We start from the raw sequence: 27577 nt of genomic DNA, 5'->3' as shown, positions 1-27577 counted from the left end.
TGACAGCAACATGTGCTGCAGCCTTAGGATTACCTAACCTAACCCATAGGGACACTGAACTACAATTTGTGACTGGCTCTGCTAAAACCGGTCTTATGGCTGATGACAGGAAGTTCAACTTTTTGCCATAAACAAAAAGCTACATAAATACACTATCAAATTCCACTGCCACAGTCAGTCAGGGTTGGGTAGTCTGCTTCTGCTGGCTACCTTTTCCAAGGCCACTGGCAATTGTCTGGGTCCATAATGGAGCTCTGGCCAGAATGTAGATGGCTGTGTGTGGCTGTATGGCCCAGTGGGGTTGGTTGAAGAGCTGTAGTGGTCCTTGGCTCCCATTCTAACCAGTTTTTAGCCCTGCATGGCCCACAACTAGGCCTATTTCACCCATTTGCCACCCTCAGACATTTTATTTCAACATTCTCTTGCCCACCTCCGGCTCGCCTGATACTACCATGGCAGGGTCAAGCTTGGTAAAAAAACTATCTAAAATGGCGGGAAACTTAGTTCTTGGCTGCTTGTTTACTGGATACTTTCAAAGGTAAGGAATTAGTATAACGTGTGAAAATTTGGTTCACGTAGCTTCAGTCATTGGTGAGCTAGAACACTCTGAATAATTAAAACCGGCGTATCTCAATACTTTTAAATAGGCCATAAGCCCGGTTTTTGTAGATCCAGTCACATTTTAGATCTAAAATTGGCTTTAGAGGTGGATTAGCACTAGTAATAACATGGGTAACAGTGAAATTTGGGATAAATACCACAAGTGTTGTATTGGAAATGGTAAATTTGGGATAAATACCACGAGTGTTGTATTGGAAATGGTAAATTTCACTCGGCTTCGCCTCGTAAATTTATCCCCATTTCCAATACAACACTCGTGGTATTTATCCCAAATTTCACTGCTATACCCATGCTATTCCCAATTAATACCATACTCGCTGCATATAGGCATGCTGTGCATTAGCGTTGATGTACGCAATTTGTCACTATGTACTAAACATGCATCAACACTAATTGGCACTACATTGTTAACATAAATTCTAGCCAATGAAATTGCAATTACAACTTTTTCACTGCTACCAGTGAAATACGGGATAAATTGCACTGCTACTATTGAGACTTTTGTATGGGCACTGAAAAGGTATGGTATTAGTGTATTAACTTCTCATTTGGGGAATTTTATGGTGGTCTTTATAGAGGTGGCCATTTTATACAGATGGACTTAAAGACAGGTTCCACTGTACCCTTACCTTGATCCATGCAACATGGATGCAAGAAGCAAGTACACTGTTACATTATATTATATGGCTTTTTAAATGTTGTGTTTGAAGGAAGTTGTGTAAGACTGATGTACACTCTCTTTCCAACTTGGGAGTGCCTTTTGTTGTGTGGCCGCATGTTAATGATTCCGTACTGATGAGCATCATTCTGCACATAGTGCAGGGTGTTACTATTCAATGTCTTGTTGGCTTGGGTCTCTCAGGGGACTTGCAGTCCATCACTAAAAGAGCATAGGAATAACCATTTCTAAGGATCTCACCAGCTATACTTGCTCTAATAGCACTTATGCACACCCCTTACTATCGTCATACAAAACAAAGGTACGCAGCAATGCTGCAATGAATTAACAACCAACTAACAAGCAGCTAGTGTGTACAATGCAATTCTCAGAATGTTCACTACCACATGCAAGTAGTTGACATTATTATGAACTCTATTACTAGGGACCTGAAAGAGGGCTAAAGTTTGTACATGTACTGTAGGCAGAAAGAAATATTTGGTCATATTATGATATTGTGTGCTAGCTTCAGAATGCATAGCTTGTATGTCTGGTTATATAAAATACAGCATACATCATTTGCCAACTGTGCAATTTCATTAGTGGTTACTCATTGCTGTCACATTTGCATTGCTAAACAAGAGTAAGCCAGGGTATGTAAGTGTAGCAGAACAAGTTGAGGATGGTTTTCCTTATTCCACTGCTTATTTCCACTGTTTAGCAGTAGGCTGTAGGTTCCCTGAAGGCCATTAGGCCACTAAGAATCAACCATAACATATGTCAGTCCAGTCCAGTGAATGATAACACCCCATTATGCAGTATGGAGAATTACACTTTCTTAGTCTAGTTGTTCCTAAAAATTGTCGAGTATTATCGACAAGTGAATGCCAAGCTGTTATAGTTCTAATATGCATTTCAGGAATAATAGGTCATGCATTAGTGGAATTTAATGAAAGAGAACAGAATAATACATCAGTTGTACCTACAAGGATGACCAAATGGACTAAACCTACAAAGCCAAAGGAAGGAGAAGAAATTATTGTGTGCTGTGATGGTGAGGAATATTTGGCCACCTTTTGTTATTCTGGTAAGTTTTATTTCTAAATATTCAATTGTTTATGCATGGAAACAGTATATTGCACATTATATATTGTAGCTAGGGGCCTGTGCTTTTGCTTTTATTTTGTTGAAGCTTTACAGTGACCAGCACTGAAGGTCTTACAGCAACATGTGCTGCTATTTTGTGAATCCAATATGGGTTATGTTGATAGTGATTGCACTTTCACAAGGAAGTGCTAATAGTACTTCTCAACGAGTAACACATTTACAGTGTTAAAATGTCTGAGCAAACGTCCCTTCATAGCTAGATTTATCCATTAGGAAACTAGACTGCATGTAAGAAAAGACAAAGAAAAAGGGAAGTAGATACGGAAGATGAATTAGATAAGGAAAATGAGTCACCAAGTGTATCAAAGGTAAAAATTTGCAAAAGGCCAAGGTGTTTCAAATACATCAATCTCTGATTTCCAGAGTAAGAAGACATGCCTTAATTGGTAAGACAGAAAAAAGCAGTGATGTTAATAGGAAGCAGATGAAACCCAAAGTTTGTGATCACATAACTCAAATATTTTGTACCTGTATTTTAATGCCTGTAGAAAGAATCGAAGGGTAAAAGTAAGAAAGCAGAAACAAAGGTATGATTACTGATGGCTTAATTTCATAGTACTTTGGTATAAATTGTGTAGGCAACAGAAGCATAAACAAGCTTGCAATGCCATACAATGCCCGCTTATCAATGGATTTGTAGCATAAACAAGATTTGTTGTATTAAAGCTTAATACAGCCAAGGAAGCTTATTTTGTGAGCAAGAGATTGTTTCTATATGGTTTTCTTGCCCTGGTTTGCGTACGTGGGCTGGTACCGAGCACGCGATTTATCAACCTTTGGTAAACTGTACTGAGACATTCTGCATCACTTTTATAGGTAAATACAAAGACTGATACAACAGTTCACTTGTGATAAAGCCTCTCACTTACGCCAACTACTGGAATGGATTTCTTTCAATGGAATGTTGTGGTCACTAACTAATTTGACTTGTGGTGCCACATTAGCTAATTGTCTGCTAAGTCCGCTGGCAAACTTTCTGTTATAAAGTGTGATCATCTAGATTATCAACAGGTGTTGTAGCACAGACTTCACTTAATAACAAAGAACATTAAAGTTCTATGATATACATCCATGTGCCTACAGTTAACTACAAAATGTCACAGTTCAGTCTCCACTCTGGCATCTTGTTGCTTCCAGGTCACATGATTGCTTGTGACTATCCATGTCATTTCTGCATATTAAACATGAGTTACCTCCCTTGATATTTGTTGTTTATTGATACGCAGTAGGTACACAATCAATACATTGAATGCATTACAAAAGAGGGCACATAATCTACGTATGCTCTCTCTCTCTCTATATATATATATATATGTACTAGTAATAGCATGGGTAGCAGTGAAATTTGGGATAAATACCACGAGTGTTGTATTGGAAATTTATGCTGTGCATTAGCATTGATGTATGCAATTTGTCACTATGTACTAAACATGCGTCAACACTAATTGGCACTACATTGTTAACATAAATTCTAGCCAATGAAATTGCAATTACAACTTTTTCACCACTACCAGTGAAATACGGGATAAATTGCACTGCTACTATTGAGACTTTTGTATGGGCACTGAAACAGGTATGGTATTAATATTTAAATCTCACCATTCTTCTATCTTCTCCAAGTGCTACTTCTCAATGTTGTCAACCTAGAAATTAACAAAAATCACTGCATGTGTTTACTCTGTAAAACAAACATGGGTACTTCCTTAAAACAGCTGTTATATTCCTAATACTTGACAAAAAGCATAAGTTTGTATTATGATATAATTTAACTAGCTATGCATGTTATGTTGTATGATACTTACAAGCGAGTCTTTGGGAAGGGTAGCTGGCACTGAGTCTTCTAATTCATGATCATTACTTTGATCATTCTGGAATACAGGAAACAAATGCTCATGTAATTTTATAAAGTAGTGCAAGCTCTAGACTTTTTGCAGCATGCATATTGACAATAAAGAAAAAATACAATAATTACAAAAACTAGCACCTGTACCAAAGGTCCAACACCTGATCCAGCACTTGCCTACTTATGAGGTATTTTATATGTTGAGTACTCAACTACTAGTGGCTGATCATGGCCAGATGGTGTCATCCCATTTAACGACACCCTAGCTCTCTCTGCTTCTTGATTGGTGTTAAATCGTACAAATCCAACCCCTTTATTTCTTGCAGACATGTTGCAACTAATTATGCTGCCATATTGTGAGAATAGTCTCTCTAAGTCATGTTGGTTATAGCTGTTTGGCAGCTGGCCAATGTACAAATTGGCATTTCTGATATCAGGTCTTGACTGGCGTGAGTAGCTCACTTTAATCATCTTGCTACCAATCCTGTGTCCATTAAACTTAAGGATGCTCTTGGCAGCTGCATCTGAATTGTTATACTCTACAAAGCCATATCCCAAACTGATTTTAGTGTTTCTGTCTTTCACTACTGTACCACATTCTGAAAAAAGTGCCTTTAAACTTGCTTCAGTCAAACACTGGGGTGGGTAGTTTATTATAACTTTGCTGTCGACTCCATGGTTGACTTTAACACTTCTCTTTAGCCTCTGTAAACAATAAAGATGGATGGTTTAAAGTGTTGGTAGTTCATGAAAGTCTGCTAAACATATGTACCTTACTTTAGTTGTTTTCTTTTTAAAACTTGCGAAGTGCTCTTCAAACCGTCTCTTATTCTCATCAATTCTGTTCTTCCGTTTTATTTCATATTCACTCAATGCTGCGACTGGCACATCTTCATCAATTTCACTCGACATTACATCATCGCTTTCTTCATGATCAGACTCTTCTTCTTCAAATTCTTCACTCCTATAGAAATACAAGTATATGTAGACACTTAGCAAAGACAACACATGTGTAAAGTTTAAAGGTGATAAAAAGCTTTAAGATGAACCTGGAACTAGTTGCGACTGGCATTGTAGGTTTTTTTCGTGGTGGTTTGAGATATTTGGCTGTTGACCCTCGCACTAGTCTTGAAAGTTTCCATAAGAAGATGTCTCCCCTCTGTTGTAAAACATAATGCTCATTATTGTACTGTGTGATTTGGTATCACCTTCAATTGACTAAAACATGTTTTGCCATTACTGGATGCTGGTAGATCAGCCTTTACAGGTGCACCATTAAATATTCTTGATGATGAAAACAGTACTTGTGCATACTGCTCATATAATTCTGTTGAGAAAATAGCATCTAAATCAGCCTTACCACTTGAATTCATTTTAAGAAAAAAAGACCCTTTCCTATTTTTGTCTTATCAGCTTTCGTAATGGTTACTTCATCACTATATATATAATGTGTATATATACGTACAATTGTATCACAAAATTTTATTTGCATTTTTACCCAGGAGCTATAGCTGAGACTTCAGAATTGATAATAATGGGGTCAGTGGGCAGTTCAGAGCTGACATCAGTGGGCACTTCATCAGTGGTCACTTCATTAGTGGGTGTAACACATGTGACGAATTAGCACACACACACAATAAAACAGTAGTTGATGTACAGTACAGCTCAAAGGTAACGTCGCGGGTACACGCACGACGAGAGCAAGAGGAGCTCGAGTAACTCGCGTCCACACTGCAAGGCTATCGTGATGCTCTATGACAACTACTTTCACTCGAGAGTGTGACTAGGGTACTCGCAAGACGACAAAACAGGTCTCGCCGGACAGTGACCAGACGCTAGGCTCACTCAGTACTGATAGCTGCACCGTACTGAGTACACAGGAACGGCCAGTCACAAGCTACTGTACACCCCCGTCAAGCTTTTATATTTGTACAGCACTCTGATAGGGCTCGATCGGTTACGCGGCTTTTAAAAGTCATTCGAGTGCTGAGTATTTTTAGCTACACAGTAAACTTATGCTTTTGCTTTCAGACTACTTTCAGACAGACACAAAATAACACTGAAATTGAATTAAAAGTGTCTATTTAGTACATGTAGTTAGCTATACCTTTTAGCTCGTTTTAGTGGCTACGCACTACCCGGCGGTTGTACAACTGGCTCTGTAGCAAGGCGGCATACCTGCTGCGACAAAGCATGACATCACTCAGCTGCGTATTTTCGTCCACATCAGCTCAGTTAAGCCTTCTGATCGAAGGGTTGAAGCGAAAAAGCGACTCCACAGGTCCCTATGGCTAGAGAATAACATTCACAAAAAAAGATTTTGCGAGGTGAGACACGTCACTGTCTTGAGATTAACATAAATCTTTTTCCAGGCGCTTAATGAAATAACAAGTGTCAGCGGATATCATACTTTAGCTTGGTCAATCTGTTCAGTTTATTAACCCACAAACACTGGCCTACCTTAACAAATATCACTGAGTCTCCATCCTATGTGATATATTCTGTACAACCAGGCTGTATAAACATTGCATGTTTGCAGTTTCTTCAAAGCAGTTGGAGATATCCCCATTAGTAAACGATCATGTACTCATACTATTGATTCAAGTAATCCATACAGCTGTAGGCGGGGAGAATAGCGGCAGTTATTTCCATAGAACAGTACCAAAAGTTTTGGACTCCTGACAGTATAACAATTAAATGCCCTATAGTATCTCAAGCTATTATGTGCATGAGTCGTTGGGTAGCCACCACCTCGAGACATTCTTTTCAATGGTCCCATTTCCAAAGGGTACACATACTCTTGTATCTGCTATACTGTAGTGTGCACAGGGCGTGTTAGTTTGGATTTTTGCCTGCAGTAAATCAAGTTGAAGCCCATGCACAGTACATAAATTAAGCCTGGTGATGGAATCAATAAAATTTAATATAACATTATAATAATTAACTCTCATACCACTCTAAACCTTTTACAGCCCAAGGGATTATAATAACCAATTTCAAAATTGTGCAGTACCAGGGGGTAGGACAAGGTAATGTGGACATGTAATGATATTGTGCAAGTACTGAAAATATTTCGCATGAGCTGAATAGCCTCTGTACAGAGGAAGAGTGTGACGATTATTTCTTAGTTTATTGCTTACAATGGTGTGATTCAAAACACTTCTGTTGTGGAGTAATTCAACTTGCAGTGAAGATATGTTGCCATCATGACTTCCATGTCAACAGTAGCAGTGGTAGTGTATGATTGTTTACTTTCAACAGATATAGGACTGTTTAATGAATTTTACTAGTGCTTTTAGCTTCATAGTGCACATGGTCTTGTCCTAAGCCTGTAAACTAGCACCTATAATATATACATGTTTTATAGTTGGCATATTTTATATTACTAAATATTACTTCTGTAGGCTGCTGACTGCTGAGTTGTCTTCAGAGAGGTACATGTTTATATTTGATATACTGTACCTATACTACTTAATGGATGCAAGTTCAAAGGTAAAATTTCAACCACTAGGAACCTATGACATTCTGAATAGAGAATACTTACGCATTTCTGATAATACTTGTATGATAAGACTGTTTTCCAAGACATGTAGTTTTCTAAGACATGTAATTTTTATATATCTATTTTACAGGAAAACATTTCTTCAGATCTTCTGCAGGTCTGGACATACTGATCCTGATGAGGTAACTTGCTTGCACTAGCAAGTGTAGCTAGATTATGTCCCAAGTTATTAAAAACTTTATTATCTATATGCATTGCCTTATAGCGACGATTGGTGCTTAAATCAAGAGTATTTTGCCGAAAGAAAAATTCAAGGACCTTAAGAATGTGATTTCATGATGAGCGTACACCAATTGAAATCTGAAGAACTGGAACCATTTTTCCAAGGGAGGAGAACCATACGTGTTGGACAATTCACCGTGTGATGAATGCCATGGTGTACAGTGGGAATGTAAAATATTATAGTGTTACTGCAGATATGAGCTTTACTTGACCAAAGTACATTCCATGTTTTTAAGCTAAGCCACAGTTTTAGAGACACATGGTTTGTAGTATACTGAAGATCGAACAACAAGGAAGTTTTAGATGACTTGGTTTATATAACTAGTAATAATAAGGTTGCTAGGGGGTAGTGCATTGTTATAGTTCAGGGACTAGTGACTGCCCACTAAATTGCATACAACTATACAAATTGTAAGCTATTCTAGAATGATAATGCTCCTGAAATCAGTGTCTGAATGTTGAAATGTATAGGCATCTCAAATTTTTTTTACTAGCCGTAAGATGAGAGATAGCCTGATTTTGATGATGATAATAGTACCATATATCAATTAAATTTGGCGATAAACTAAATTTGGAGAAATAGGCGAATCGTTACTGAATCACCAAATTTAAATTTCGCCAATATTACATTTTTGTACGGGTGACACTCAGCATCACTGCAAGCCATGTTGGCTAAGGTTGAATTTTGTGGTACATGTCGTATCGGTCTAGCACAAGTGTGAAGCTACAAGTAGCTAGCCAGCTAACTAGCGCTGACGTACAGGGCCGGAGTAGCTAATCAATCAGTGTGTGGCTGCTATACGCCAGGAATCAGTGCATGTAGTGACTCACCGGATAAATCGATACTGATTTCAACATTAGGATAGTTCAGCGTGCTTCGATCGTCTTTAACATGTAGCTACAGTATCATCGAGCTTCGTGCACATTTATGTTGCAGTAAACATTTCGTCAAATTAAAATTTCGCCAACTGCAAATTTTTAGCTAATCGCCAAATATTAGTTTCGCCAAATTTAATTGATGTATGGTATCCAGCTCCCATTAACTGTGAAACTTTACTAGTTGATCATCTACCTGCAGGCTGTATTGGTATCGACCCTTTGAGTATCGATACTCACCTAAAATTGTATTGTATTGGTGGTATCACCCATCACTAACACTGGGTCCACCATATAATAAATGCACCATAACAAGAACTCGTGTCAGGTCCAGCACAAATAACAATATTGGGTCCACCACTGAACTTAATGTTCACCATGTTGGTCACAAAATGTATAAAATGCTAGCCACAAGAAAACATAAAATATCACTGGGGCCATGACAACATGGGTATGTTAACATCCCTGCACATGTATATGCACAATTAGCCTTTCACATACACAAAAAAAAATTTTTAAATATTTATTTCAGGAAGAACAAATGAATTGTAATAATGTTCAGTAAAATACATCATTGTAATTATGCAAGGCAACACAATGTCTACCCATGCAGTAAGCATTACAATAATGAAAAGAAAAAAAAGACAAGCTTTATTTTGTAAAATTGAATAGTTTATTTGGGAGGTGTTAATAATGAACAAACAATTCTAAAACTCAAATCTATTTAATACTCTCCACATAGTTACCTAATTTTCCAAATGGCAAAATGTCCCTGTACCCTTCAAAAATATACAAGCATGCAGGCTACAACTTACTATAAGACAATTTCTTCATATAATTGTTCATAGCACTCTCCTGTTGTTCATGTTCAAACCACTTCTTAAAATTCTACCACTGCGGGACTGTCCTTCAATAACACAATTTCGCCAAAACTGACGTATACGATTTTTAGCATGCGCAGCATCCACTTTAATCTGCACAATCTCAGCCTCTTTTTCTACAAGTTTAGTCTTTAATTGTGAGCACTGATCACGATAGTGCCGAGCTATTCCCTTTGCTTTTTCTTGCTGTGATTGCAACTCTATCATCCTGGCCTTAAGATGAATTTCATCCATCAAATTAATGTAATGAGGGAGGTGTATTTCTGATTCATCTGGTGGAGGAAGCAAAGCTTCTGAGTCAATGAACTCTCCATATAAATCACTTCTCTCATTCCTCGCCTGCATTTCATCCACAGCTTGGTTAGAAGTACATACTATTCTCTTTAAATCTTTCTTTTTCCGTCTATACCTCTTTCTTTTTCTCCTAATTGAGTCAATTCCCTTTGGTGTTCTTGCCTAAAAAGGGCAAGTAATAAGGTTAAAAGATATTAGCTATGCATGTACTGTAATATAGTTAATTAAAGGTCACCAGTGTACAACACAACACAATGTACAACACAACACAATGTACATCTACAAGACCTGAGAAAGGTCACAGCACCAGTATACAATACAACACAATGTACACCTACAACACCTAGACAGGTTGCCAGTATACAACACAACACAATGTACACCTACAAGACCCGAGACAGGTCGCCGGTATACAATACAACACAACACAATGTACACCTACAAGACCCGAGACAGGTCACCGGTAAACAACACAACACAATGTATACCTACAAGACCTAGACAGGTTGCCAGTATACAACACAACACAATGTACACCTACACAACACAATGTACACCTACAAGACCCGAGACAGGTCGCCGGTATACAACACATCACAATGTACACCTACAAGACCCGAGACAGGTCGCCGGTATACAACACAACACAATGTACACCTACAAGACCCGAGACAGGTAGCCGGTATACAACACAACACAATGTATACCTACAAGACCTAGACAGGTTGCCAGTATACAACACAACACAATGTACACCTACACATCACAATGTACACCTACAAGACCCGAGACAGGTCGCCGGTATACAACACATCACAATGTACACCTACAAGACCCAAGACAGGTCACCGGTAAACAACACAACACAATGTATACCTACAAGACCTAGACAGGTTGCCAGTATACAACACAACACAATGTACACCTACACAACACAATGTACACCTACACAACACAATGTACACCTACAAGACCCAAGACAGGTCGCCGGTATACAACACATCACAATGTACACCTACAAGACCCGAGACAGGTCGCCGGCATACAACTCATCACAATGTACACCTACAAGACCCGAGACAGGTCGCCGGTATACAACACATCACAATGTACACCTACAAGACCCAAGACAGGTCACCGGTAAACAACACAACACAATGTATACCTACAAGACCTAGACAGGTTGCCAGTATACAACACAACACAATGTACACCTACACAACACAATGTACACCTACACAACACAATGTACACCTACAAGACCCAAGACAGGTCGCCGGTATACAACACATCACAATGTACACCTACAAGACCCGAGACAGGTCGCCGGCATACAACTCATCACAATGTACACCTACAAGACCCAAGACAGGTCGCCGGTATACAACACATCACACCTACAAGACCCGAGACAGGTCGCCGGTATACAACACAACACAATGTATACCTACAAGACCTAGACAGGTTGCCAGTATACAACACAACACAATGTACACCTACACATCACAATGTACACCTACAAGACCCGAGACAGGTCGCCAGTATACAACACAGCAGGTTGCCGGTATACAACACAACACAATGTGCAGCTACAAGATACGAAACATAAAATACACTGTACACCTACAAGACCTGAAGTAAGAGATTATTTACTGAAGCACTTAAGGACATCTGTGCAAATCCTCCACTGCCCAACTGGTAAACTTGATTCTTCTCCAGAATCATTAATGCTATTAAGTGACAACGACAAACAGTCATTTGGGACATTATCGAGAGTAATAAATGCAAGAATGTTTGCTGATGACACAAAAATCCATTCTGTTATCCAGAGCTTTGACATACTTTTGATGTACCATCTTTCTTCGGCAATAGTGTGCATTGATCTTCTTCCTGGGTTTCCTCAAACATCACAAAGAGCAGCAGATGATCCGAACACGCCACTTAACAGGTGTGCTTTAATTAGTACCTTTTTTTTCTGAGGCGCACATTGTGCACTGATACCTGGCGTATTAATCACAAATAGACGCCCCCTATGCGCTCGAGTCTATGCTAATATTTTCGCATTATTATATTGAGCCTCGCATTCAGCACCATGGGACGATTGTCTGTACCCACGAGGAGTCGAGTTGTAACTCTGTTCGATGCTGGAATGAAGATACCCCTCATTCATGAAAGACTGAGAGAGGAAGGAATAAAAGTCAATATTCGGTAAGAAGCAGCATAGCTACACACTGCTGAATAAAGTTCTTCTATCATTTGTACCTCCAGTACGGGCTGAACAAAGAATTTTACAAACATACCTTCAAATGTGTGGCATCTGCCGCTATATTTTCAGTTTGTCCTATTTAAAGGCCACTCCTCATGGTTTCTCTTTACATTAGACCCAAAAATGCATTTACAGCTCACTTTACGGCAGCTTTCTAATACTTTGCCAACCGCAATAAATTTATTTTGGTGAAATGTAAACTTTGGTAATTTTACATGCCCTTTTTGTGGCTATACAGTTGCTTTTTCACAGCAGGGAACACATATTGACATGACTTGGTAATCCAGTTTTTAGTCACCATTTGTCCGTATCTGTGTTGATGTACAGACACTTTCCTACTCCCTCCGAATTGAAAGGTGTGCTCACGTGACCATTAAATAATTGTTAGCTAGAGCCTGCTGAGCGCTAGGTCATAATTGTTGTACAGGGCGCCTACAAGAGGCAAGGATAGAAAGTAATTGTAGCATTGTGTTATTAAATGAACCTGTGGATAATCCGGCTATCGAAATGGTTTTCACGAATCACGCTTTACGGAATACGCTTTACGGATTTAAATTGCAAGTTTTTGTAAAGTGTCTGTACCCAAATTGCAAGCCACTGTTTTACCTTTCGATACAATTCCAACTAATGCAGTGGTCAGACAATGTCATCCATGATTCACTTCCATTTTAGAGCTGACATATTCAGAAAAGTTTTAAATGAAACCTCAAACATAATGTTCAGTGCCATTGATTTAATCTTCGTTAATGTGGCCACCTCGTTAATAAGGCCAGTGGCCACTTTCTACAGGACCAAACTGGTGAAACTAATGTAAAATTCTCTCCATAAAGTGGCCATTGACTGAGCCCGGCAGGTATTAAACTGGAAGCCGAGATGACAAACAATTTATTTTCACATGTTGGATGTTAGTAAGCTTTCTTTATAGCTATACATCTGCTTTTTATGACATAGTTTACCACAAGTGACTGTTCTATTAGAGTATCTCGACCTTTTATGTAAATTTCGTACTCGATATCCAATTTAGCTATCTAAGCTCAGTTTCTGGCATTATAATGCTTTAAGCAGCTTATTACTCCACCTACTGCCATTACTACTAGGGAATATTCCTGTGTACTGGACGTTTCAGCACTAGCCAGTTATATACGTAATAGTGCACTATAGCCTCGACTGTAGCCATTATGACAGTAAGTGTATATCATGTACTACTAAGTCACAGCGCCGGCCTTACCGATTGTGGTTCCCTAGGCAAAGCAATCTGGGTGGGCCCCCAGAGGAAGTGCATGGTATCGACCACTGTCACCCACGCCTGGAAAAAATACAGATTAGCCCACTCGCAGAGGAGATCATTAGCTACTCTGTAAACCTACGTACATTTCTTGTCCAAATTATCAAAGGTAGCTTTCGAAGACTGCAGACTTTCATACTTAGGCTCACACTACTGACACGTAATACTAAGTACTATCATGAGCTAGCTGATGTTGAAGTCACGTGATCCATGCTGCTAGCATTGCGAATGGCCTCTGAATTACCAAGACAAGTTGTGTATATACAGTAAGTGAGTGTTATGCATTGAATTTGTATATTGGGAGCTGGGGCCCCTGGTTTCAGAGTTTTGGGGCCCCCTTTTACTCGGGGCCCTAGGCGGCTGCCTACTCTGCCTACCCTTAAGGCCGGCTCTGCTAAGTCATGATCCATAGAGTATTATACTATTTACCTGTTTGAATGCATTAATACCCTCAACTACGTTATGGCTGAAACATTCAAACATTAGCTATAGGTGTTAATTCGTTGAAAACCCTTAATAATAAGGCCAGTTGCTTCTGTGGCTGCAATAATGAGGTTTTCAGTAATAGGGACACTTATCTTGGGTCCCATAGGTGGCCCCATTAATGAGGTTTCACTGTATTGTGGCTTTGTCAATACCTCGGTATGACTGAACATGTGTGTATGCACGTATTTACCAACTTCCAATACAAGAGAAGAAATATGTAACACTCTACTACTGAGTCACAGTTGATTCCTATTATTGTGGCAGTGTGTGCCCTTTGTGTGAGAGGTAGGGGTGGGTGCTACCTGGCCTGCAGTTGTTAAGGATTTCTTTTCAGTGGCTATATAAATGTGACGGGTATACAAAAACAGGGCATGCGGGCACAAACTGCACCCTGTCAAACAACAGGTCACATCTCAAATATTTACATTGTACACTCTGTATTTTATATAAAGGTTAAATTAGGCCCAAAATTGCATGATGCATTACAGTTATGAGTCATGAACGTTTGAAAAGGTAAGCAAATTTTGTGCCCACATGCCCTGTCTGGTCACAAATTGTGACAGTATATTGATTTCTTTTTGTACTTCTGTATCGTACTGGGAGTTATAGATGATTGGTACATAATGTGCAGGTCTCTTCAACGCTTGATAGCAAAATATCTAACTACTGGAACTGTTAAGGATTTACACCGAAATCATAGATCCAGCAGATTGACACCTGAGCAAGAGAAGTTTATTGATGATGAAATGGCTGATAATGATGAACTGACAGCATACCAACTAAAGAAAAAACTGACTGCGAAGTGGCCAGAGTTGAGAGATATTAGTGTTTCTACAATAAAACGGTACAGGAAGCGATTGGGATGGGTTGCTACAAAGCCAAGGTACTGCCAGCAAATTAGAGAGGCGAACAAAGCTAAAAGGTTGGAGTGGTGCTGGAAGTGCATCAGGGATAATGATTATTTTGAGAACGTGATTTTCAGTGATGAATGTTCAGTAGCTTTAGACAAGCATGGAAAACTTGCATTTAGACGACTAGGCCAGCCAAGGAAGTTGAAGCCTAAACCTAAGCATCCAGCCAAAATACATGTCTGGGCAGCCATTTCATCCAGAGGTGCATCACAAGTGGTTCTTTTTTCCGGAATTATGAATGCCCATAGATACTGTAAAATTTTGGAATCTGGCTTACTCCCCTTAATCAATGAAAAATTTGGGAGGCGTCATAGATTCCAACAGGACAATGACCCTAAACATACCAGTGGCTTTACTAAAGAGTTTTTTGCAAAAATGAAGATCAACTGGTGGAAGACCCCTGCTGAAAGCCCAGACTTAAACCCAATAGAAAATGTCTGGGGATCGATGAAGCAGTTTTTAAGAAAAGAGTATAAACCTCAGAATTTAGATGATTTGAAGAACGGAATTCGTACATTCTGGAGGAAGATGACATCCCAAGTTTGCAGTGACTACATTGCACACATCCAGAAAGTGATGGTAAAAGTCATTGAGGTTAATGGGGAGCCATCAGGTTATTGACATGGTCAACAGGCAGAAAATGACACCTAATCGTACTATATCAAAATGCTATTATGAAATGCCAAATCAATCATGATTGTAATTAACACAGTAAATTAAATCCTAAATAAATTACAGTAAATGAAATGCTACATCAATCACATGTATGCTACATACATCATGACAAGCACAGTAATCAATTGTCAAATCAAATGCTATTATGTCTCTAAAGGTGTGGTTTCATTTTTTTGGCCTATTTAAGCGCCTGCATGCTTCGTCAATAGCAATATGGCACTTTCTCCAGCTTAGTTCTTCACTTGATTCGTTGTCTTTATCAAATGGGATGTACTCGAAGGCCCACTTTTTCACTAATTCAATCTTCTTCGGATCTAGCTTATCTTTTTTGTGTCCATTCATGTTTGAAGTTGCCATTACTTCTTCACCAATAAGATCTCTAACCAAATTCACACAAAAATTACCCCTGGAGGAACTCCGGGCTTTAATCATTTTTAAGTGCCGCGGAGTAAACTTGAGTTCTGTATCATCATAATGATTATTGTCAAGCTGCTGGTACCCAGCTGATGATGAAGTGGAAAGATGGGCTGATGAATCAGACGGAGTAGTATAGAATTGGGGTGGCTGCTGATAATGCAGTGGTTGGCAATAGCCTGTGTGATATGGTGGTTCATGGTACGATTGGTAGTATGTTGGTGCTGGTTGTGGTGGTAGTTGAAAGTAATCTGGCATACGAGTATCTGGTGGCATACGAGTATCTGGTGGCATACGAGTATCTGGTGGCATACGAGTATCTGGTGGCATACGAGTATCTGGTGGCATACGAGTATCTGGTGGCATACGAGTATCTGGTGGCATACGAGTATCTGGTGGCATACGAGTATCTGGTGGCATACGAGTATCTGGTGGCATACGAGTATCTGGTGGCATACGAGTATCTGGTGGCATACGAGTATCTGGTGGCATACGAGTATCTGGTGGCATACGAGTATCTGGTGGCATACGAGTATCTGGTGGCATACGAGTATCTGGTGGCATACGAGTATCTGGTGGCATACGAGTATCTGGTGGCATACGAGTATCTGGTGGCATATGAGTACCTGGTGGCATACGAGTATCTGGCATGTGGGTAATACTCAATCGTTTTGGTGTTGACATTTCTGGACGAGAGGGCTTTATGTAAGGGTCTCTTCTAGGTGTTGTCTCATAGTCAACCTCAGACCTGGGTGATAGGTGATAGGGCGTCATCTCAGACCTAGGTGTTATCTGAAAGGGCGTTAACTCAGACCTTGGCGTAAATGGCAACCCTGATGATGGCGTTGTTGGAAAGGGTGTCATCTTGTGGTCTGCTTTGCATGTTGCTTGAAGGACAGTTTCAGTGGATGTAGTACTGCCTATAATTCTGTCCTTAATCTGCAGTTCGATTTTGTTTACAGTGGAGTTAATGGAGGAAAGAGATGTCCTGATCTGCAAAGAAACAAGAGCATTTATAGCTGAAACAGTTTCTATAGCAAATAAATACAATTTACGTCTTGGCAAATGTATAAACATACACATCATTATTTTGTTCGATGACAAACCATAACATAAACTTTTTCAAAGACAGTAAATCTGCAAAGAAGATTTGATATACTGCATTTGGTGAAAACAAGTTGATGTTATGCATATTCAAAACTTGCAGCACTTAGCTTATATTATTTTGGAATTTATAACAATGTATGGAATAAAAAAAATTGTCTAGGTGATTATTACATAATTTCTTGTTTGTACCAACTAATGAAATAACTTTACTGGGCAACAAAAAATTAAAATTTAACAGTCAGTACAGGTATGGCATTTATCAAACAGTACAGTAGTACTCTATATGTGACTGAATTTTGGAAAATCACCCATATGGGAGTGTGTGAAATAATCAAATTTTGATATTCAGTGAGATACTATTAAGACGACGGTACAATTTAAAAAAACATTTCAAGAATTTTCTTGTAATTTAAGGCACTGAGAATAGCTTACAATCATCAACAAGTAGATATACACGTACTTGATCAATATATATTTAGGATGTCAAAAGCGCCCATATGGTTGATTTCTAAATTCGGTCAAATAATAGGAATCATGGCATTTTGCACATTTTCACAAAAAATATTGACCAGAAACCGCCTCACAATATTTTCCATGCACAAGTTTTGGAGATTTGCTAGTAGAACAACCTCAAGCATCACAAATCTCACTTTCGATCATTGGTTTGCAACAGCATATTCAGGCTGATAGCTTGCAGTGGGCAATCAATCACCCAGGCCAACATGTGGTTAACCACTCGATTCATTATAGGCATGCCTAAAAGAATTCGAGTATGGGAGGTACAATCTAACGTTGTATGCATATTTATTATGATGAATGGAGAAGTCCAGAAATATCATGGAAAATTCTGTTTAGTGTCCATCTGTTTCTAGTGTTCAAAGCAGTTTTCGTCCTCTATTAACCTACAGTATGGATGGACTGACATATATGGGTAAGCTTCCTTGTAGAAACATTGTTTTGTGCTACGTGTAATGTGGGTGTGTCCATATTTGAAACTGTACCTGTTCTTCGTAATACTGTGGTGCCACTGAAAGCATGCACAACTTGTTTCCATCATATAAATCCACACAATCTGCTTCTTCCGACACACGTGTTCTTACATTGCTGTGTCGTCATAGAAACTGGCTACCGCTAACCCGGCTCGGCATTAGCTCTTTGCAACGACTGGATTAATTGCAGATGGGCTTCTCCTACTATACTTCGTTTACTACTCAGTGTAACATGCAACATGCGTCTGGATAAAAGAAATGAAATCCTACACCCTTTCCTTTGATGAGGTGGGTCCTAATTAGTCATATCAGTTTTAGCTATCAACCTGAAATTATCAACTTTTACACTTGTATACATAAACATACAGCCTTGTATTACCAGAGAACCATTTTAAAAACTACAAAAGACAGCTTTCAAATATTGTGAAGGTCATTGAACAAGACACATACAGTACCTGAGAGTATTGTTCATATATCTCCTCATGAAAATCCTGTAAGATACACAATGTACGTAATGTATGCATGTACATATATGGTGGTGCCAACAAAATTATAAACTATATTTTCTTTAGTTGCTATACTGTATAACAGGAATGATCAGTGGAAGAAAATATTTGTGAATGATCTACTGTTTCCTCATTCACAAGAAAATGTTCGCAATTTATTGCATTCCATGAAAAAAAGTTTTTAATTGTAGGAAAAAATTTGCAAGAAAACATTTGCGAATGCATCAAAATTGTACAATTCGCACATCTTTTCCACAGATCATTCCTGTTATACGGTATATCCGCTATTGAGTTACAATTATCCAAAGGCATCAATCACTTAGTCAGTAAAATTCCACAATAGAATCTTTTTAAAAAAAATGCAACAACTTATTGGAAGCATTTAAGTTACACTGAAGGCACTTTTGGGCTTGGTTATACTTTACTAATACTGCCAAGGCACTGTGAAGGTAATTTGAGGCTAGTTTCTGGCCAATCCTTTTTTTTTGTGAAAATGTGAAAACCTTCACGATCCCAATATACAGTACTATCGTACTGTATGATAAAAAAAATACAACTTTGAAAAACTTTATATAAGGACCTGAGGTCTTTAGAAGACACTACTATAGAAGGAAAAGTGAAGATAGTGTTTGCGATGTTGACGGACAAGAAAGCACCATCTCTACTATACAGTAAGTGTTATGAGAATATAATATAGCAATTACAAAATCATACCTTCTCCCATAATGGACTTGTCGAGTCATGTGCAGCTTTACTATCACGAGGTGGACTACCAAGTTCCATCGAAAAAGAGCTGTTCTTATCCTACAATATATTTATCATGATGTAATAACAATGATATCAAATATAGTAAGAGGCACACAATAAAGTAATGAATTTAAGCATAAAGAGTGTAAGTCACCAAGATTTTGTAAACCATGGAATTGGCATGACAAGGAATTATGCCTTTGGGGTAATGACGCAAACTATCACAGGGGCAGTAGACCCAGCCATACAAGTGCCGAAACCAAATAAAGCAACAAGCATAATATGTCAACAATTCTTACTTTCTTGCAACTTGCTACAATGACTTGGATTTATTAAGCAGCTGTGCGTATGCATAGACAGGCTATTTAAGGTTACGGTATATATAGTCACGGGTAATCATTCAAATTTTGAATGTCTATCAATACTTTTTAACAAGGCCATACAACCAGTCTAGCAGCTGAAAGTTTTAAAGTAAACATGAAGCTCTTCATATCACACTATTTAATGCTTCAGTGTAGTTTGGGACACTACAAGTTGTTATAGTACCACAAGTAAGCCAGCAATTTAGTAACCCCTCAGGCCCTTAGTAGCACCCTCGCTGCTCTCGAGATGCTACTGCCTCAGGATTACTAAATCGCTTAGTTTCCTTAGCCTTGGTGTCTAACTTAGTTAAAATCAGGTTTTGTAATTGTTTCACCCATGCGATTTAGAATAATATACACTGTAAACAGCCTCAAAGATAAGGCAACAGCACTTAGCACTGGGTAATGTAGCCACTGCTGCCCAGTAATTAGCTAAGCAGGCTTGTTTACTACAACTTCTTGTTAATGATGCAATCATGACAGCCTTACAAGGATGTATCAGCTGCTAATGTGTGGCTAAAGCTGCTGATCTTTTCTGCAGCCAAAAGATGATGTAACTTCTAACTTGCTAATAAAACTGTACAAATGTACTATTACAGTACCATCACTCTGTTTACAATTATTGTGTTAAAATGTCACCAGAAAATTGCCGTTTTAAGCAATAAACGCAACACATTTCAGGGATGCAAAATTAGCATTTGCATAGGCTTGGCAAACTGTCCTAAATTAGTGGTACTACCAAAGCAAGTTGTAAGACTTATCTAGACTTAAGACCACTGTTACACTGTATGTAGGAATATTTTAATGAAGACTACTGAAGAGCATACACTGTACCTTGAGTTTTCTCTGTTTTTTCTTGGCACCATCATTCTTGATCAACTTCTCATTTTCTTTGCCCTTTTTTGTTTTTGCTTTTCCCTCTTTCAGCTTCTAAAATAAAAGATGGTAACTGGTACAGTGCAAAACATGACGCATTGATGTTCGCAAAAAAATAATAAAAAAAATTAAGAGTTTATAGTAAAAGTGCTGAAGGTCTATAGGACACCTATAAAGATGCAACTGTATAGTAAAAAACTTCGGCAGTAAAAAGTTTGATGAAAACTCTTTATTTCTGAATCGGCAAAAAAAAAAAACTTCGGCAAATGGGGCTTCACCAGAAATTAATGTATGTATCTATCACGTACTGCACCAACATTGCTACATGCAAGTAGAAGTGATTGGATAACTTGACAATTAAGTGGATGGCAGCCGTTTTCCTCACAGTAAGAGATGACGACTCATGATGAAATGGCTACAACACCCCTTAATCACTTGCACATAGCAATGTTGCAGTGGGCGCTAAATGGAGCTGTCGAGCAAATGTTTTCTAGCATGTCTATAGCAGAAGCGAACTAATTCTAGCACAATTCTATATTGTGTGAAAGTTGGAAACAGTGCACAATCTGTTTAAAACGATTTTTAACTTGGCGCATGCCTCCTATTGGTTCCGTTCCGTTCCATTCCGGCTTTCATCAGTACCATGTTCAGCTATTTCCACCACGTTACATAGCGTGCAAGCAAAAAATAGTGTGAGGTGCCTCTGCCAGACAGTATGGACATACAGATGATTCACTAGGAAGCCACATCAATACAATACCGTCAATCAACACCTCATCCTGCCAGTAAAAAGAAATGGGACGCAACAGACTCGAAGGAGAACAAAGGTAAGTCCATAATGCATTGTATGTACTGCAATATACTAAGGGCTAAAGCAATGTTTAGCAGTGAAGAAAATCAAGCCTGTAGTATTAGCCATTGTTGGGTTACATTTGTCTGAAGATTTCAGTTAGTAGCAGTAGTTGGTTAGTCATTCAGTCGTAGAAACTTCTGTTAAATAAATCTTTTTTGACTTCATAACCTACGAAGCATTTTTGGCTGCTCTGAAGACAGTTTTGGGCTTGATTCCATCTACGATCCCTAACATACAGTACTGCTGTACAGTGTGAATGGTATCAAAATTTTAGCACTGAGTCATCGCATCTCCTACTGACAAGTTCCTAGGTAGGAGTATAGTATGTGTACATACCTTCGATTGCTTGCTCTTTCCTGACTGGCACTGCTTCCTTTTCACACTTCCTGGTCCACTACTTGTCTCTTCGTCAAGATTCTATAATACGATGTAAAAATGTATAGCATTCTTTAACAATATAGCCAGGATAATTGTAAATGAAATTAGTATGAAATGTAACTGTGTCTTCATAAACATTCAGCAGGTGCATGCCCACAGCCAGCCAAAGGCCAGCTAAATTCGTGCTAGTTAGAAATACAGGTGAAATGAGTTGGTGCTGACACTGTGAAAGCCTTTCCAAATACGTAGGCTTTGTGTTTGTCAAACAGTCAATAAACAATGTAGTTGGCTTCCTAAGCTATCGGGAATGACAAATTTGTTCAAGTTAGAAGAGGGTGCCCCTTCAGTATGGGGATGAAAAGTAAGAACAGCACTAAAGTTTGGCCTGGAGAATTTAAACCGATATCCTGAGTCTAAACGCCGATACCGATCCGATATACCGATATAATCTAGTGTAGCCATTGGAGGAAACTAAACAGGGAACTGAACATTCTAATTTCATGTCCTAGCTATCTATTATTAGACAGCAGTTCACAGTGCTTACAATCACTGGGGGAGTGTATAAACAGTGGAATGGACTACTGGAATGGTGGAATACTGGAATGGTGGAATGAAATTTTTGAAAGTCCAATATCGGTTTTTACACCAAATTAAGTACAACCCTCCCCCCTTAAAGTAAGCAAATAAGTAGGATTCAGATCTTTAGCTCACCATAGACAAATTTAATATAGTTTCCAATGTAATGTACTTTAAAGTCTATTGTGAACATGCACAATAGCACGACATTGGAATACCAATTAATGACTTAACCCTGTTCCCAAATGGGAAATCAATGATAAAAAGTTAGCTAGCTGATTACTTGTCTCATGCCCAGACCCTCACCATTACGTTGAGTAGGGTCTGGTGACTCACGCTCATTTTTGGGCCTTTCCCTATATTGTTTAGACAATCAAACTTATTATATCACGTTGTAGCTGAATTGGAGTGTCTGATTGGCCAGAAAAGAAAAATGGGAAAATTTCTACAAATGTCACCAGACCATACTGAACACAGTGGGTGGGGTCTGGGTATGAGACTAGCTAATGCATTGTAAAAGTACATGCACTGTATCTTGTAAGCATTTACTAATCCACAATTATGTCACTTGCTACTATTCACAATTACGCCAGAAAATAAATAGTTCTTTGTGGCAGTGCCACATTGCAGAACTATCATTAAGACAACTATTAAAGAATACGTGTAAGTATGATAGAGTTATAAATTTTAAGTTTGTGGACAAGTAATCACCAGAAGTCTTAGGATTGTAATAAAGCTGTTTCCTGACAATACAGGCAAGATTAAGTTTGTCTATGAAGTGTGCAAAAAGAGCTGGCTTCAAGAGAAATCCTATTTATTAACTCAAGGGAGAGGGACGTACTTATTTGGATGTAAAAAATGTTATTGGACTTTAAAAATTTTCATTCCACCATTCCAGTATTCCACCATTCCAGTATTCCACCATTCCAGTATTCCACCATTCCAGTAGTCCATTCCACTGTCCAATCACTGGCATTGCTTGGTTGCCTGTGGTGGTGTGGCCTCAATTAACAACCCAGACAGTAAGGCACCCACAAAATATTTTAATGCATGCTCCCTCCAAGATTAGTCACCATTACTCTGTGTTTTAATAGGTTGAAAAGATGGCTGGTTGTTTTAAGTTGTATTTGTAGTTTGTTCATCCCATGGTTGCTTTTTAAGACTCACCACTATGTTTGCTTGTTGTATGGTTGATAACAATAAGCGTCCGCATGTGCACATAATTCTATGGCTTCTCATAGCGTTGTGCATATTTGCAAGTAAAAAACTACCATTTCCCTAGCCTTGTTTGTTGTACAACAGAGGCTATAATGTAGCTCAATCATGGCAAAGACAATCCAGTTTTATATCGGCATATCGTATCAGTTTTGGTGGCTATATCGGGCCCAACCGATATTGGCAAAAATCTCCATATCGGCCACCGATACGATATCTATCGGTATATCTCTAGTATAGACAAACTATAAAACAGTCAAGAAAGAAGATACTAGTGTATTGGTTATAGTCCAAAATGTTTTTTCTTCTAACATTCCATGCACAGAGATATGAATAAAGTTTATATTTTAACAAGTACAAGAAAAAAAATATGATACGGGATCATAAAAATAAAAGTGATGAAACAGGAAATTACCTATATACTTGTGTGGATCCCTACTGTGGGTGTGCACCTGGTTTTCTGAAATGGATTTCCAAAAGTGTGTGCGTGTGTGTGTTGTTCGTATATTTGTCTTTCTGGACCCACATGAACAAAACTTTGCATGCAAAATTCAGCCTGTATTTTGAAGCTAGGTCACAGAGAGCAGGTATTAAATTCCAAGCAAGTAAGTTTTTCTATAAAGCAGTTTGTGTACAATTTACTTGTAATTGCTTCTTTAATATTTGTAACATAGGGTGAATCTGCATCCCTCACACTAAATACCTTGGTCTGAATGTATCACTCAGCACTAACGCAATACTTACCAACTCTTCCTCTTCATCACTTTCTGTAATTTCTTTTTCTTTTTGCTGCATCTCACTTTTACTTCCTAAAGTTATGTACATATTTAGTATTAGTGGAACAGATTGAAGCATACCAATAGCTAAAATAATCGCCTTGTATTTGCCTCCATTACATTTCACAGTCCGTTTCACTCCCACTGTTAGATCCTTGTTGTTCAATACACTGGATTTTGGGACTACTCCGACACAATCCTCCTCTTCGAAATCCACAAGACAATGATCAATGAGACACTGATCAGATCCTACAAATATATCAACAATTTTGCTGACGTGCACAAACAACCGTACAGCAGACATTGTTCGTAGTTGTATACAATGAGAAAACTTGACAAACATGAATATACAAAAACCTTCCAAAATTAAAAAAAAGAAAACAGTTCTGTCACCAGTCAACTTTGCAAGTACTTTGCTAAGTACCTGAGTAAAACTACTTGTATGTACAACAGACATTGTTCGTAGTTGTATACAATGAGAAAAAAAAACAAAATTGTATGAAGGTGCAGTCTACAACTTCTCGCAATTCTTCTAGTGCCTTCCCCAACCACATGTTTTACCAAATACCAACCATTTACATAATTCAGTTTAATGGAGCTAAATTGTTTCCTACCTCCTCTATTCCAAACCCCTGTAGCGCGGCACTTATAATCTCCAATCAGTAGGCGCCAGCGTGGAAAGTGTCTGTGATTAGCTGGTTTTAGCATACAAAAGTTTTGGTGCAAACCCAAGCACATACATACTGATACATACATATTTTCGGAAAGCAATTTCAGCGGGAAACCAGCACTTTCAGCCTTCAAAGCGTTGTGAGTGCGCGCCTTGTTTAAAACTTGTCTTTGTGAATTCATAAACGACAATAGTCCATGCGGCCTGGCTGCTGAAGTTTTAGACCAGCACGTGTACCGCTATCGAAATTGCAAGAAAAATAATCACTACGTACGTACCAAAAACCTAAACAACAACCACAACATACCCATTGCTCCTGCTTCGCCTCTTCTTGACGACTTAGTCACGGTCTCCATTTCGGTACACATGGTCACTCACGTGACAGTGAAGTCTTATTTGATACGCACTCCTAGGGTACAGTCTCCGTATATTCTTCGCGTCGGCTCAGGTAACGTTTCGCGTATAATGGTAAACTGCTTAGTCGTAGATACAGTAGGCTTGACAGTAAGCTAGTGTTGTAAGAACACACCTATACAATAATGAAGCACCACATGCCGCATCAGTTGCGTGGGTACACCGCAGCATAGATTTTCAGGGTTGATGCCTAGAGATACTGCCGGGACTCAGGTGCTAGCTGCTACTGACAGTGATACTGAAGAATTTAACCCGATGACACGTACTACAGGTACGTAGCTATGCATAACTATGTAGTTTTCGTGATTTAGTGAAGCGGCATTAAGTGCTGGTTGACCCTCGCGTGACGCTCGCGTGGATGGTGATGACCCACGCGATCAACTGCGGGTATTGTACAGTACATTGCAATAGAATGACTCCGAGACACGACACACATGTTACTCGCGGGTGTTGTACCCGCGACGTTACCTTTGAGCTGTACTGTAATTAGTTAAGTTAGTCTCGTGATCTGATTATTGTTGTGCTGCTGTTGGGTTCAGTATCACTAATAGATAGAAGACCGCTACTACATTGGCGTAGTCGGCAGGATTGAACCAGTGAGATTGTTGTGCGTGTGGCAAGTGGGAATCTAGGAACCCGATCCAGCGATCGCAACCTACTAAACCATCAGCTCAAAAACTGTGGTACCGTGGCTTAGGACAGTACCCCAAGAGGTCAGGAACAAGGGTTCTTAGAATCATAATTCTCTTTTCATACCGTAGGAGGAGCCAACCTCGAATTTAAATGGCGACGCGGCCAGTAGTTCTTCCAGAGACGTTCTCAGGGGAAGGGGAGTGGACACACTGGAGCAGCCACTTCGAGAATATAGCAGCAGTAAATGAGTGGAATGATGCTAAAAAGTTGTTGTGGCTGAAGGCAAGACTTACTGGAAGAGCCCAACTTGTACTCCAGCACCTATCTACGGAGACACAAGCTGATTATGCACTGCTGAAGACTGCCCTGCAAAACCGATTTGAGCCGGCTAGCAGGAAAGGGAGGTACCAGGCGGAATTCCAAACACGACGGAAAAAGCCACAGAAAGGATGGGCTGACTTTGCCCAGGACCTTCAACTCTTAGTGGAGAAAGCGTTCCCACAACTACACGTGAACAAATGGCACTTACACACTACCTGTCACAAATTGACAATGCACAACTTGCTTTTAGTGTTAAGCAACAGAAACCAGCTAACCTAGATACAGCAGTTACCGCAACATTGGAAATGGAATCTTATTTGCTGCAAAAAGGAATGCCACTCGGGGTGGCCAGTACGGAATTAGTTAGTGATGCAGAACAGCCTCTAGTAGCTGCTACTAGCTACGATGCAACTGCTGGGATGATGAGGGAGCTGCTCGATAGGATGACAAAGCTGGAGATTGAGTTAAAGGAAGTCAAAGAGCCTAAAGGTAAACAGAGACCATATCCCCCCAGACAGAGCCAGCGGGCCCAAGTAGTTTGCTGACGATGTAATAGACCTGGGAATATTGCCAGGGATTGCTATGCACAGCTACCGCAGGGAAACGGGATACCTCGCAAGAAGTGAGCCATTCGTGCGAGGTTGATTACAAGGCTCAAACTGAATCTAACCATATAACCTTATATGAAGACAGCCATTCGTATAAGGGTAAAGATGAGGCTCACCCTGACCTTGTTATTGCTACGTCTTCTCCTGAATCTACAACAGGCCACATGGTCCGTGCAAAGGTGATGGACAACAAGTGAACTTCCTTCTTGACACTGGCTCTGCAGTGACCCTCCTTAGGCTGGATGTGTGGAAACAATGTTGTAACACACCCAATCAACTTGAAAGGTGGAATGGGACACGTCTAGTGGGAGCGGACGGTACCCCACTAACAGTCATTGGTATCCGTAAGATTAATTTCTGTTTTACTGATACTAACTTTCCTCAC

At 39.3% G+C, this 27577-nt stretch overlaps 2 protein-coding genes and 2 long non-coding RNA genes across 7 annotated transcripts; 1 reads left to right on the top strand and 3 right to left on the bottom strand.

Annotated features, from left to right (window-relative positions):
• Positions 1–5161: 5161 nt before the first annotated feature.
• Positions 5162–5617, bottom strand: LOC136245394 (uncharacterized). The gene is made up of 3 exons (XR_010695830.1): positions 5498–5617; positions 5339–5448; positions 5162–5253 (listed from the first exon to the last, which is right to left on the bottom strand). It is a non-coding gene; the product is annotated as an uncharacterized lncRNA (long non-coding RNA).
• Positions 5618–6114: 497 nt separating this feature from the next.
• On the top strand, positions 6115–8503 carry LOC136245393 (uncharacterized). The gene is made up of 3 exons (XR_010695829.1): positions 6115–7781; positions 7922–7973; positions 8057–8503. It is a non-coding gene; the product is annotated as an uncharacterized lncRNA (long non-coding RNA).
• Positions 8504–9556: 1053 nt separating this feature from the next.
• Positions 9557–12301, bottom strand: LOC136245392 (uncharacterized). Of its 2 annotated transcripts, none has more exons than XM_066036919.1 (2): positions 11967–12301; positions 9557–10286 (listed from the first exon to the last, which is right to left on the bottom strand). In XM_066036919.1, the coding sequence occupies exons 1-2, from the start codon at positions 12030–12032 to the stop codon at positions 9792–9794; spliced, it is 561 nt and encodes a 186-aa protein (XP_065892991.1). In that variant the 5' UTR covers positions 12033–12301; the 3' UTR covers positions 9557–9791. The 2 variants fall into 2 exon arrangements, with proteins under 2 accessions (XP_065892991.1, XP_065892990.1); XM_066036918.1 differs by lacking the exon at positions 11967–12301 and adding an exon at positions 11757–11960.
• A 3425-nt stretch (positions 12302–15726) lies between these two features.
• Positions 15727–25780, bottom strand: LOC136245391 (protein mono-ADP-ribosyltransferase PARP4-like). Of its 3 annotated transcripts, XM_066036917.1 has the most exons (8): positions 25524–25780; positions 24628–24795; positions 24515–24579; positions 21938–22018; positions 20707–20802; positions 19478–19567; positions 18713–18748; positions 15729–17154 (listed from the first exon to the last, which is right to left on the bottom strand). In XM_066036917.1, exons 1-8 carry the CDS (start codon positions 25582–25584, stop codon positions 15913–15915), a joined length of 1839 nt encoding a protein of 612 aa, XP_065892989.1. In that variant the 5' UTR covers positions 25585–25780; the 3' UTR covers positions 15729–15912. The 3 variants fall into 3 exon arrangements, with proteins under 3 accessions (XP_065892987.1, XP_065892989.1, XP_065892986.1); XM_066036914.1 differs by lacking the exon at positions 25524–25780 and having other exon boundaries at positions 24628–25482; XM_066036915.1 differs by lacking the exons at positions 21938–22018; positions 25524–25780 and having other exon boundaries at positions 15727–17154; positions 24628–25488.
• Between the last annotated feature and the right edge of the window lie 1797 nt (positions 25781–27577).

This window comes from Dysidea avara, chromosome 15, assembly GCF_963678975.1.
Source record: "Dysidea avara chromosome 15, odDysAvar1.4, whole genome shotgun sequence".
NCBI classification, from domain to species: Eukaryota; Metazoa; Porifera; class Demospongiae; order Dictyoceratida; family Dysideidae; genus Dysidea; species Dysidea avara.
This window is presented reverse-complemented; position numbering and strand designations above follow the sequence as displayed.